The 15,000-nt window shown below is 39.9% G+C and overlaps 1 protein-coding gene across 1 annotated transcript in view; it reads right to left on the reverse strand.

The window, feature by feature from the left end:
- Nucleotides 1-15,000, reverse strand: part of LOC135213209 (uncharacterized) — a 106,025-nt gene that overhangs the window by 63,444 nt on the left and 27,581 nt on the right. Inside the window, exon 3 of the mRNA XM_064247190.1 lies at nt 3,020-3,206. Coding sequence (XP_064103260.1) covers nt 3,020-3,206 — 187 coding nt within the window. The remainder of the gene's footprint in view (nt 1-3,019; nt 3,207-15,000) is intronic.

The raw sequence follows: 15,000 nt of genomic DNA on the forward strand, positions 1-15,000 counted from the left end.
CCGATGGGCATACAGCTTGGTAGGGTTATAGTGGGGGCCCCAAAGATAGTTTATAATGGGGTTTCAAGCAACAAAAGGCACCAAAGGCACCGGAGGGGGCGGGACGCCTTCCCTGAAATGGAGGTGGTTCAGCCTGTAGACTTAATAACGTTACGAATTTATCAGACCTAATTTTCTGTTTACGTAGTAAATAATATGACTTTCGATTTTCGGTGTACGTCCTCAATATGACTTCATATCGAATACTGTGAGGGTAAGACATCAATGGCACCAAAGGGGGTTGGGGTTGGGCAGGGTGTGACAGAGAGAGAGTGAGAGGGAGAGGAAGTGAGAGAGGCAGAGTAGAGGAGTAGAGGGGGTGTCAGGGAGAAGAAAGAGGATAAGAAACAGAGAAGGTTGAAATGAGAGAGAGAGAGAGAGAGAGAGAGAGAGAGAGAGAGAGAGAGAGAGAAAATTTATCGGTTGCCATTCAGTTACCCCCGGCAGGTCAGTACAGTAATGTCTGGATAAAAGGGACAGTCAGCAGAAGATGGTCCAGGGAAGCTTCTTTGAGTTCTTCAGAGTTTTCTTCCCGGCAATGCCGGGTTGGTCAGCTAGTGCATATAAATGCAGGAATGGAGCAACGTCAATCTATAAGAGTGCAAAGAATGAATGAAAACTAAGACGACGTAAGTCATAGAACACTGTTGAGGGTCCTCGTGAAGCGCGAACCTGTTGAACTGATTCTAAATGTCTGCAGAGGACTTAAGAGCTGGTTTTTCATTTATAATTTCTTACATGTACGGATGCAATTCATCTGTACATATCAAGCACTCTTTTCACCTGCCCTTCTTACAAACTCCATTCCTTCCATAAGGCCAACATGTCAGAGACACCACACTTGCCCAGCAAAGAATTCTTCTTAACAGCTTCAGTCTTTGTTCTCTCCCGTTTGCACTGAATATCCAAACTTCAGTTCCATACATGAGGGTTTGCTCAACAATCCCTTCTTGCACCCCACCCGGGTCTCAATGGACATTTCTAGTCTCTCGCTCACACCCGTTATTTCCTTTCTTCACTTATGACGCGTCTCCTGCCAAACTAGCTTCGTCAACCTCCAGGTTCTACCATTCCACCGTCACATCAACGGCTTCGTGGTTCCATTGACTTTCATCACATGATTCCTGCTCCCGTCAACTCTCGGCTAATTTCAGTCTTTCACCAACACCTAGTTTCCCTCTACGGTTTTCAATGTGGATTGCACCGTCAGGACACATTAACTGTCCCACGCTATCTTCACGCTTCCTTTTCTTATCCAGCAACTTCGCACTCAGTCCAATTTCCTCTGCCTGATTTCTTGCATCCATCATTCGATCCATAAAATTGAAACAGCCACAGACATCGACTCACTGATCTCAGAAACACTTTTGAACCACAATAGGCATCCTCGCGCATCCGTATTCTTGAAGAGGCTTCTCTTTCATCACATAAACTTACAGATGCTCTAAACTAAACAACATATCATCAAGATCTTAAACCCTCAGCACCCTCCTTATTATCTCGATTTTTTTTTTGAGGTCAATCATTTGTACAGCTTTTTCCATTTACTTTCAAACCAGTCACATACATAGATCCGCCTACCTTCTCCCTCACTTAATCCCACAAGGTTCATATCGTAATACTCCTCCTGTCATGTCCAACGACTTCTAAATCAAAATGCTACCATGTCCATTTCCTAAGAAATATTTTACATCTGCGATTTTTCGCAGCTACAACTGAGAGTTGTTATGCTGTATATATATACATGTGTAATACACACATACAACACACACACACACACACACACACACACACATATATAATATATATATATATATATAGTATATATATATATATATACATATACATATAGATAAATTCTGCAATTAGACAGTGCCACAAAATATACTGTCAGAGATATACAAGGACTCTCATTACACAAATATGATGGTTCCATAGTGAATTGAGACAAATAACAGAGTATAATTACATGTGCATACGCTAAAGGTACACAATGTAGACTAGATAATGATAACAAGGAAGTAGTCAAGTTATAATGACAATAGTATCCAGTGCGGTTATCTGAGAATTCAAAGAGACAAGGAAGTTGTTGATAAAATAGTACTCTCTCTCTCTCTCTTCTCTCTCTCTCTCTCTCTCTCTCTCTCTCTCCCGCCTCTCTCTCTCTCTCTCTCTCTCACGAGTGGGGAATCACTGTCTGTTTTTCAATAACTTTCTGTTCCACCATTCGCAATTTCTTTCTTGCATTATGCAGTTTTCTTTTGTCCAAACTTCGGTAAAAAGAAAATTGTAAAATACTCGTGAAAAAGAGACAAACTGAATACTGAATCATTTGAACACAATTACAGAGAGGCAAAGTGATTTTGGAATAAAAAAATAGTAGATTATTATAAAAAAATTGCACAATTGCATAAGGAGAGAGAGAGAGAGAGAGAGAGAGAGAGAGAGAGAGAGAGAGAGAGAGAGAGAGAGAGAGAGAATCGACTGGGGTCTTAACATCTCAATGAATAATAAGTAAAGCAAAGTAGGTTACAAGTTGCATCAGGGCAAATTTATGTTCTTAATTTATTCTACGCTTGAAATATCCCTTTAAAAGTTAAAATATGCAATGTTATGTTTACAAAAATCAAACTCAGAAAATTATACAAAATTGTACATAATTTCCAGACTTTCTTATTTGCTATGGTAAGTTACTTTCAGAGTTTCTACTTTGAAGTGGAAGCTGTTGAAGCGAGCAACGAAGCGGGGACGCATGCAAGGAAAAGAAGAGAGAAATCCCAGACTGAAAACCACAGGCAGCTGAAGACAGCGATTGTTATCAAGGTTCAGTGTGTACATAACATTTTAAAACAGTCAACTGAAATATGTTTATCAAAAATGTACCCAACTCATAATGCGAGAGACGTATCTGAGATGCGCTTACAGAACATAAGTTTCCATCTGCTTTAGATGATACTTTGAGTATGTTAAAGTCTCTTACCTTGTACTTGTTCCTCCAAAGACTGCAGGGTAGAAGTCCACACTAGGCTCGGCGACAACCATTCCCTCTACGTCCCACGTGATGTTCGATGGGGGCAAGCTCGATGACGACTCACAGAACAGATTAAAGAGAGCACCTTCCTCCACCTGGTAGGGAGCCATCCATCCTTTCGTCTCTGATGGGCCAACTTTGGAAACAATCAAGGAACATGATGAGAGGAAGGGCAATGATGACTGCAACGTACTTTGCTATTCGTGCTATATTTGGCTTTAAATGGTTTTGTAGTTGTATGGTAGATGCGTAATACAGTGAGAAAGAAGAAGTAGAAGATAAAGTAATGCCTACAAATCGGAAAATAATAGGGGTGGGTAAATTGGTGATGTTTGTTTCTTAATTTCTTTCGATATTCTTCTAATGAGGTCTTGGCTAGTTTTGATGTACTTACACTTCTCACGCATGTCCCCGTGAATGAGGCTCCTGCTGACACAATATCATTGGAAACCGGGCATCAATCTCTGCACTCCGAAAATCTCGCGTGAAAAAATGATAAGAAATAGCCATTGACTTTTGATGGAAAGTTCTCTCGGATCTGTTGTAGCAAGCGGATTATTACTGTTAGGGTTTGTATGAAAAAAACCTGGTTGTATGAATGCCTAGGACTTGAATCTTAGGTATGTGGACAATACTTCCATTCCATATAAGCACCTTCATCAGTCGGCTTTATCTTTTCATTTCATGTTTACTTGTCACCAACCTAACACTGGATTTACTTGTGAAACAGAACAAAAAGCTATACAATTTGTTCATATTCTGACATACAGGGATAAAACCACATCTGAAACTTCTGTTTGCATGATAAGTACCAATACAGCATAGGGATAACATTACTTTTTTCATCGATAGGCTATCATTTTCATTAAAAAAATATCAGTGAGAAATTTCGTCCTAACAGCACTGTTAACAAAGATGCAAAATATATCAACCTGCATGACATTTGACTTCATAGTTATATAATTCGAAAACAATTCAAGGAAAAAAAAATTCCCAAAATAGCTTTCACTTTCTGCTCACAACCCCAGCTACAGCGGATTATTGCCAAAGATATAAGTGACCACAAAGTCATCTTTGACACACTAAAGACGAAATAATTAGCACCTAAGAGGAAATTGATAGATATTTGAGCCTCGTACAGTTGAGCTTCTTTGAGATGAACATTTAAGAGGCTTTTGCAGCTGAATTTGAAATCGATTTACCGCTCTAGAAACGACTTCTAAAGAGAAGCAGACACTCAATGCTAAAAATCAAGGATGTAAACTCGTCTGCTGGAAAAGAGTATGGAAATAAAGGTCACAATACCGAAACCTTCGATATTGGAGGAGACCTGGGATACAAAATGAATAGACGAAAGCAAAAAGAACACGTACACAAATTTCGGAGAGGAGATAAAAGTCGCAAAATAAAAAGTACTAATGACTTAAATCTAGACAATGAAATGAAACGAAGTCTGAGAAGAGATATATATGAACATTTGGACGAACAGGCCGATGGCGTTGACAATGCCATGTGTTTCATGAATGGCACTAGTGTAGCCCACAGAATCAACAATGAAATATTTCATGGATGGCGAGAAATAGAGGACAATATCCGTCTAAAGGAGGGACGGGTCAACAGTATTCTACAAAGAAGAAGAAAGACCTAATCGGCCAGATCATTTTAGTGAGGCAACGAACAGGAGAATTGAGGGTAGGAAAACACGAACGACATACCACAAGATGATGAAGACCTGAAAATACTTATGAATGACTTCACAGTTTGCAAAGTGTAATTAATACTGAAGAAAATGAGGAGATGGAGACCACTGGAATCAGTTGTAGAAATGATTTTAACTGAAATATGGAACAGGGAAACTGAGCCTGAAGTTTGGGAATTGTTTTCCCATTCTATGTACTTTAAATTTTCTGCTCAGGAACGAGGAATTTAATGTTTGTAGAAAGACATCAAAATCGCCCCACTCGCTTTTCCAGTATGTTAAAGATGTCGTCTTCATATTGCAGGTATGATTTGGTTTCGTTATGTAGACGACATCTTAACATACTGGAAAAGTGAGAGGGGCGACTTGAATGTCTTTCTACAAAAATTAAATTCCTTGGTCCCGAGCATATAATTTAAAGTAGAAATGCATAACAATAACCAAATCCCCATCTTAGATGTCTTCATCATCAGAACTAATAAGAACAACAAATACACTGTCTTCAGAACAGCGATATTCTCTCTTTCATATATACACATTTTTACAGCTATCAAGATATTTCAGTCAAAATCGGCATAGCAAGTAACCTATGGCTTAGAGCCCTGAGAATTTGCTCCCAGAATTTCTTAACAAAGAACTTAAAGCAATCAGAAATCTACTTACCTTGTTGAAATAGCCCAAGCACATAATAGAAAAAGCCATACATAAAGCAAAGAGCATTTTTTATAAACCCACAGAAAACAAAGAAAAGGAAAAATACACAAACAAAATCGTAATCCCTCACCTGGACAATTTACAAGAGATCACACAAACCTTAGGCCCCTCGAACCCTTTCATCTTCACTTATCCGAATACACTCGGGAAATCATTAATTAACATCCAGTTGAAACTAGTTTCCAAAAATAGTGGCGTTTATGAAATCCCTTGTAGGGACTGTGACAAGTCGTATTTCGGTTTCACTAGTAAATCTCTCTCGGAAAGATTAAGGAAACACAAACGATCAGTTAGATATGAACAACATAGTTCAGCAATTTTTCACCACATAAATAACACGAACATACCATGGATTGGAACTCATCCCGTATTTTATACAAGAGCAACTGTCGATACAAATACCAAATGGTGGAATCTTCTCTTCACTGATAAACTAAAGAGATAATAGGATCAATTTTTCCAGTGGAGTCTGGGACTCGGACCGAATAGATAACATCTTCCTTAAGGCAATGATGAAGCGGATGAAGACAATTAACAGAAGCCACGCTGGCTCAGCGACGTCCCCAGGCATCACCTAAGGGCATAGGGTTTCTCCCTCCCACTATATATTTCTCTCATGAAACTCCTTCTGTCATTCACTGCTTGATAAGGGTGGAAGGAAGTCCAGCGAAATATAGTCGTCAGCTTTAAAACAGAATTTTAATTTTTTTTTTCCCATTTTTTTTCTCCACGGTGTGTATTATTTAACAGGCATGTTCTGGCTTCGCATGGATGCATCCGGCCCAGGGAGCGCCACAACATTTAATAATAAAACCTTCCTTGTTTATTAAACGAAGTCGACGGAAATGACTGAGTATATAAATCAGTCTGAAAACTGCACAGGACAATACAACCGGAGGTAATTTGACTCTCCAAACCTTCGGAACGAGTATTTTAGCAAATCAAATATAAAATAAAGAAGGATTTTATTTTATCAGTCCTTTTCTATGCCAATATAATTTTATGAACTTTTCTAATCATTTATATAAAAGTACGTGCAAACAGATATATACAAATATATATATATAGTAGCTGACCAACCCGGCACTGCCAAGGTAATCTCTGAATAACAACCAATAAATCTCTCTCTCTCTCTCTCTCTCTCTCTATACAAGGTAGATCATAATATATTAGCGAAGAAAATTAGAAAACATAATGTAGTGGACAAAGTAGGAAGATGGTTAAAGGAATTTTTACACAACAGAAAACAGATAGTTATTGCAAACGATGAGAAATCGGATGAAGCTAAGGTAATTTCCGGTGTGCCACAAGGTACGGTGCTAGCTACATTACTATTTGTTATTATGATTGCAGACATAGACAGTAATGTTAAGGACTCGGTAGTGAGTAGTTTCGCCGATGACACAAGAATAATTACAGAAATTACTTGTGAAGAAGATAGGAACGCGCTACAAAGAGACCTTAACAAAGTATATGAATGGGCAGAGGTAAATAGGATGGTATTTAACTCTGATAAATTTGAATCAATAAATTATGGAGAGAGAAGGAAAGCTATATGCATGTAGGGGACCTAATAATGAGGCAATCACAAATAAGGAAGCAGTTAAGGACCTTGGTGTGATGTTGAATAGGAACATGTAATGCAATGATCAAATAGCAATTCTATTGGAAAAATGTAAAGCAAAAATGGGAATGTTGTTACGCCACTTCAAAAGAAGAAAAGCTGAACACATGATTATGCTTTATAAAACGTATGTTCGTAGTCCACTTGAATATTGCAATATGATATGGTACCCACAATATCAAAAGGATATTGCAGAAACAGAGTGTACAAAGGTCTTTTACAGCTAGAATAGAAGTTAAGGATCTTGACTACTGGGAAAGACTACAATCCATAAAATTATATAGTCTAGAAAGAAGAGAACGCTACATGATAATTCAGGCATGGAAACAGATAGAAGGAATTGCCAAAAACATCATGGAGCTAGAAATATCAGAAAGAGCAAGCAGAGGTAGATTAATAGTGCCCAAAACCATACCAGGAAAAATAGGGAAACAATGCGTTCCCAGCTCATCTGAGGAATATATCAGGAGTGAGCGTAGATGTGTTTAAGAATAAGCTCGACAAATATCTAAGCTGCATACCAGACCATCCAAGATTGGAAGATGCAAAATATACCGAAAAATGCCCTAGCAACTCCCTGGTAGACACTAGAGGTGCCTCACACTGAGGGACCTGGGGCAACCCGAACAAGATGTAAGGTCTGTAAGGTTTTCTCCTCTCTCTCTCTCTCTCTCTCTCATTCCTGTTAAGTTATTTTTTTCAGTTACATTCCCCAGCATTTTTGACATTTTACATTTCACCTCCTCTCACCCCCTATTCCTATGTGCTGAATTTGGACTTGAAGGGCATCAGGAGTGTGTCTACTCATCCAAGCGACCTCAAAAACTATGGATTAGACTCTAACATCTGTAGTTTTCAGTTATTTTTAAACATCACCACCTTCCCACCCCTTCTCACGCCCCCTTACCTATCATGGTTGAACTTGGACTTAAAGGGCAACGAGAGTGTCACTATTCATCTCAGTGCCCTCAAAAATATGGATTAGATACTAATATCTGTAATTTTGGGCTATTTTTACATGTCACCACCTTCCTACCACTTTTCACCCAACCCCCTTCCTATTGGGGCTGAACGTGGACTTGTAGGGCTTCGGGAGTGACATTATTCACTCAGATATGGATGTTAAATGCGTTTGTAGTCATTTATGTTAACTCATGGTACCAAATTTGAAAGCAGTAGGTCTGTCTTTGACGCTTTTGGTCCTAATTCCCAAAGTGCTGCTGCTATTAACGTTGGGGTATGTAGGCTATGACACCCTTCTCTTATGGTCGGTAAGTCAAAAGGGTGTAGAGGCCCCTGCCCCCTATTATTGTCGGAAACCCTTGGGCACCAATTCACAAAAGCAGTTTGGCCCCCTTACTACTGGCCATGAGGGGGTATGAAAAAGGGGGTTATGACCCCCTTAGGAATGGCTCTCGAATTTCAGATTTTGGCTAAAACCTTTCTGGGGGGGGAAGAGAAGTCTATGGTAAAAATTTGGTAGCCCCAGCTTTCATAGTCTGGACGTGCATAACGAACAGACAGACAACCAGACAGACAGAAATTGCCTTATATGTCACTGTTTCACAGTGTTTAGTACTACCCCCGGGGTTCAAATCCTCCCAAGCCAATTGGTCATTTCACATAACGCCTTTGGGATTTCATGAAATCCCTTTTTCACATATTCCCTTTTACACACACACACACACACATATATTCATATATATATATATATATATATATATATATATATATATATATATATATATATATATATATATATAATTTGTATATCTTTGTAAGCAGATGTATATAAACAAAGGCTGCAGGAATGAAATAAAGAACGCCTGAAGCGCTCGCGTGCTGCTTCCACAAATTTTTCGGGAGCAAAGCTGAAACGCAGCGAGAGCGACACTTCACACAGTCAACGCAGAGCGACAAAAACCACTTATTCCCAGACTGCTCGGCGATCGTTAACATCACGGAAACGAGTTAAAAGGGCTGCAGAGGGGAGAGACTGCTCAACAGGCGATTGCACGGAAACCAGGTTAAAAAATCTCTTCGTGAAGGCCGACGTCAATGTCATTCGTGTTTTTCATGACAAACTGTGGGCTTTTCACCTTTTTCGAAGCAGATTCAGTGACATTTCGTAATATTATTACGATATGAGGGGCTTCCCCCCATTCCAATGGAATCCGCGGAGGTTAAACTCACGTACGGGCAAAATTGAATCACTTGACGTTCGTCCTGTAGACTCACTATATACTTATGCTGCATCTCCAGACTGTCAAGTGAAGGAGCTGTCACAATTCCTGCAACGAATTTGTCAATAGAGCTGTAAAAACGTAAGGAGAATTTTAACTGCTATATTTTGCAGAGTATTTGGAGAGCAAAAGCTAAACACAACGTTGTTCTTGACATCGTAGCAAAAGCGTGGAATATCCCTTGAAAGGACACGACGGTAAAAACCAGGAATTTTGGAAGGCTAAAAGGCTCCCCGTTGCTGGTCACTGAATGGAAAGTGTTGTGTGCTTTCAGAAGCATGACGCCTCCACTCAAATATTTAGGTCTTATTTAAACCTGAAGCCTTTGTGGCTTGATATTTTGACACTGGATTCTGTTTGATCGCCGATTCAGCTGGACTTTGCCTTCCGTCACCCTTTCAATTTGTCCTTTTTGCGAATTTAGCGATCGCTGATGTCATTTGCTTTCATGTTTATGTCCCTCTCTGTTCACTTTGCGATTTTCTCTTTTATGCTTAACTTTGTACCTCGAGAAATGTGTTGAAGTGACACAGAAGCTGCCATCATTGTCGCTTGTTACTAAGTCATACAGAACCGTATAATTTGCACACTACATATATATATAGATATACATACAACCATACATTCATACATATACATAGTATTTATATACACATACATATATATGAATAACTTGATCACGAAATAGATAAAACGTGATGCTATGTTGTCTAAATGAAGGTCATGCCACCCACGGAGGAACAGGAAAAGACGAAAACTGCCGAGATCAAGATCTTTGAGTAGAGGGTCGTTAATTAAGACCGAAAGATCTCGGCAGTTCTCACTTTTCCCTTTTCCTCCGTGGCATTACCTATGCATATATACTATGTATATGTATATTCCATTTAGTAAGTCAAGAATTGGCTGCTGTTAACGGATCATTCTTAAATGTCCATTTGGTAAACAAACTTTTAGTGTCAGTTTGCAATCGAAAGAGTAAAGTTGCACTCCTCGAAAATTGTGTAATAATGTCATTTAGGCCTGACATTCTGTGGGAGGCTTCCTCAAAGACAGCAAACGGAACGAAGACCTTTCTCACGAATTCCTTGGAAAGAATTTCGACAATTAGCCAGATAGAGAACAAGAATAAAGACTAATGGGAGAGACAAGCCAGGTAGGGGCTGCTGATAATTGGGCTGGAATGGAGATATAGTATTTGTTCTCTCTCTCTCTCTCTCTCTCTCTCTCTCTCTCTCTCTCTCTCGTAACCAGTCGTCGATCTTGGCAGAAGGATCAGGAGTCACGTAGGCGCTTCAAACTTGTAACATGAATAATTCTTGCAATTGTAAGTTAACCATCGGGTTCTCCTCTGTAACATAAGGGGGCATCAAGAATGGGTAGGTTTCTCACTGATGGCACTGTCCTGAAGGGGACTTGTCCGTCTCCTCGACAAATGAGTCCCGTCATCCCATGGCACGAAGTCTGGTGGGGATCGAACTGCCCACTCCACTGGAGATTATTATATATATATTGGGCTGCTCCCCTCGAACTCGGCTGGGTGAGAGGCGACATTATGTGATATCTTATTGATTGTTAGTACACGATGATATTGGTATCCTTCGCACCACCAGCGGGATGCATAGGGGCAGCTGAGATTTCCATAGCCGCCTACGTCAATCCTGCTAGCAGGAGATGGGTATAAATACCCTCATGCACCATCAACCAAAAACAGACGTCGTCGAATCTCCTTATCTGGCGCGACTTCTCGAGACCCAAAGGAACAACATAGAAGCACAACCGTCAGAGCGGGGACACAAAGGTCCCACAAGCTTCATATATATAAATATAAATGTATATTCGGATGTCCAGGACCGTTTGTCAGGGAGACCGACGACCCCCACCTCCAGGATGGTGCCGTCAAGCAGCTTGACTGTGAAAGTCATTGCCCTCATCTCGCACGAGAACTGTGTGTGAGTAGCATGGCGGATAGGTAGACTTACTGACCTGCAAGAGAGACCCAAATTGGCCATCCATTTCGGAGGAGGCCTCGTATAGTACAAGAGAGAAAGATATAAAAAAAAACAAAATGGAAACATGTTTCATATTATTATCCTTAAACCAGATCGACCTCCAACCATCTCTGAGAATAGCCATTCTACCCACTGAGAGAGAGAGAGAGAGAGAGAGAGAGAGAGAGAGAGAGAGAGAGAGAGAAATATATTTCCATACTAACAAAAAGTTTAGACTCTCTACCATATTTCTGCACATTCGCTGGCTCTAATTTTTTTCTACAGAATCTGTGTAAACACCCTCTTGGTATCTGCTTCTGAAAAGTCTGGTCCAATAATTTATTAATAAAGTTAATGTTATTAGTCTCAATGATAAATTATACTCACAGAAACGCAGGCACACGCGCGCGCACACACACACACACACACACACACACATATATATATATATATATATATATATATATATATATATATACATATATATATGTATATATATATATATATATATATATATATATATATATGTATTATATATATATATGTGTGTGTGTGTGTGTGTGTGTATATATATATATATATATATGATATATATATATTAAATATATATATATATATATATATATATATATATATATATATATATATGTATGTGTGTGTGTGTGTGTGTATATATATATATATATATATATATATATATATATATATATATATATATATACGTATATGTACTCGTATGTATGTGTGTAATGGTGTTGCAAGGACGAACTATGGGAGGGACAGTGTGGCCCTGATGTATTTATTTTATTTTATTCCTTGTATTTAGAGAATAGAATGTCATCAATAAAGCGGAAGGGAAGGTCCCTGAGCAAATGGTTTTTATCAGTTTTGGAAATGTGGCTTATGAAGTGTGGGAGGGTCGAGTCACGTTTGGTTGGGATGCCTCCTTGGTGTAATAAGACCTGGAAATATCCCTTCATTAGGTCGAACTTGGAGAAGATTTTTGCCAAGTGGAGGGTGGAGGTGGTGTTTGCCATGCTGGGCTGTTTGCAGGTTGAGGTACCTATAGTCTCCATAGGACACTAGAAACTGTGCAGTATCTTCATCGTGTGAAGCAAGGAGGCCCAAGGCCTGGAGGCCTTCTGGCAAAGGCCCATCCTTTCCATTTCCTCCAGCAAGTAGTTTCTCTTTGGGCAGGTGGCAGGGGAAGCAGCGAATCTTGGAGTGGACAGGGGCATCTATTGCTTTAATGTGATGATGTATGAAGTGTTTTGCAGGGATGCTGAGAGTTTGGTTGAGTTCTGGTTGGTAGACATCAGGGAACTCCTACAGGAGGAGATGTAGGTATGATGGTCCTATCAAAGATATTGTTGGCTGCCAAGGGCCACAGTCAGGGGGACCATCTGGATGGAAGCCAGGTTCGTTCAGGAGGTGGAAGTAGTAGTAGTTCAGGGAAGTTGGTGCCAAGCAGGGGCACTTGGATGTTCACGCTGATGAAATCCCACCTGTTTTTCTTGCCCATGAAACAAAGGTGAGCCATTTGTGTATGTGAAATGCTATGGAGCTTTGACTGGCTACTATGAAGCAAAGCATAATTTCTTGTTGGTGGCAATAATCTTTCATCAGTATTAGTAATATGGAACTCAAGAAATCCTATCCAAAAGAAACTTCCTGCTGGTGGCAAGGGAGGTGATGTGTTATCCAATGAAATAGGCATTTGTCAAGGCTGTGGCAGAATCATCATTTTCTTTGGTTGTTGCCTTACTCATTTCTTCTCCAGCTGCATCTGGGGGTGAAGTTTTTGATAAGCTTCCGAAATTTATTATCATGTATGCATAGCAATGGCTCGGCTCTTGTCATCTTGGTCTTGGTCGTTGTCTTCTGTGGCTTTGCAGATGGTGTGGGTGGTGTACTGTGAGGCCTTTGCAGCCTCTGGCAATTTATTGGATTTTATTTGGTAGTTCTGCCGTGGGTGTGCGCTCACCATTGTGCAGGATGGCGCGGATGTTGGTTGGTAGGTGATGTAGCCTCATTTTCCCCACTAGGTCAAGCTTCTTCGATTTCATGTCTGCAGTGAGTTCTGGCAATTTCAGGATATACTGAAGTTTGTCTCTGGTTGCCATTACCATCATGTCCCATAGTGTGCGCTTCAGCAAGTCCATGCCCCATTGTGTGCAAGTGGATGATGGTAGGGAGACTGTGACTCTTAATAACCCATGCGGGTTCTTGTATGTGACCCTCTTGTCTTGAGCATCTAGCCAGCTTGTAATACAAGGGCAGAGGGCAATCAGTGATCATTTCAAGGACGTCATCCGCTTTCTCGGCAGAACTCAGGGCATTTCAGAGGCGAATCTGTATTTCTGATATCCAGTACCAGAAAGATGGTTCAGCTGATGAGAAAGGAGGGAGGCAGATTTATGGCTAATGCATTTGCTACTTTCTTCATGGACATCTCATGTTTTTTTCCTTACTAGACCATCTCAGTAACATTAGGCATAGCTGCAATGAGCCTGTTAGTCACCAGGGGGTTGTGAAAGGATCATACCTGTTTTTTCTGTGGGTTTATGATGCTTCTGAAAGCTCTGGAAAGAAAGTGAGCCAAAACTATATACGGTAGGCATGCAGTAGTTAGCCTGCTAATCAACAGGGTTGTTGCGAAAACCTTGGTGAGGCTATTGAGGATGGCCTTGGCCAGGCTTAGCGTCTATTTCTTGGAAAGTATGGATGTATCTAAGCCACTGATAGTCAGGGTTGAGGCAAAAACCCTGATGACTCTACCAAGACATCAGAGGACAATCAGAGAGCATTAGGGGCTCTTTGATTGGTAGGGCACAGTTTTACTGAGTCTGTTAGCTACCAGGGGGTTATGTGAGAACCACACTCATCCACCAAGTCACTCTGACAGGTCACCAGTGTAAGACAAAAGTACATAAAGGTGTTCAGGATTAAAATGATTTATTCTCAGATCTGTCCTGGTTTTGATACACTGTGCAGGTGGAGATGTAGCTCCAGGTTGGTTGGTCAGGTGTACAATGAGATCCAACATTTGGTGATTCCTCTCAAGCGTAAATGCACGACTTGGGGATGCTCAGTGATTGGCTGCCAAACCTAGTGGGTGACCCTGGGGTTGGCAGTAAAGTAAGTTCAACACTTGCAATTTCACCTTTGTTATTTGCCCTGCGCAACGATTTCATCACGAAAAATATGGCCACAGGTGGAAGAGGTGGTTTACATTGGAGTAATGATAGAAAATAAACAGTTTAGAATATATATGTAGATGATGTTGTTTTAATCAGCAAATCATCACAAGACTGAAAAAGGCAACTTAACAGAATGCACCATTTATCTAGAAATAGGAATCAAAATAAATCTAAGAAAAACAGAAAAGAGGACAAAGTTTAAAAAAAACATGAAGTGAAGAAAGCATTAATAAGGACGAATCGTAAAAATAAAATATTTAAAAACAAAGACATCCAGTACAGGTTCTCTAGAAGTGGAATTTGGCAAATGAAATGAAAAGGAAAATCAAATAATGTTGTAAGTTTAGACATATGTAGTGTAATTCCAATACAGAATCAATTCCAATTTAAGTTCATATACGAAAATTCTTTGCCATAGAAAGGACTTAATTGATTACTTTGAATGTATACGGTCTACTGTGA

This window comes from Macrobrachium nipponense, chromosome 42 (genome assembly GCF_015104395.2).
Source record: "Macrobrachium nipponense isolate FS-2020 chromosome 42, ASM1510439v2, whole genome shotgun sequence".
NCBI classification, from domain to species: Eukaryota; Metazoa; Arthropoda; class Malacostraca; order Decapoda; family Palaemonidae; genus Macrobrachium; species Macrobrachium nipponense.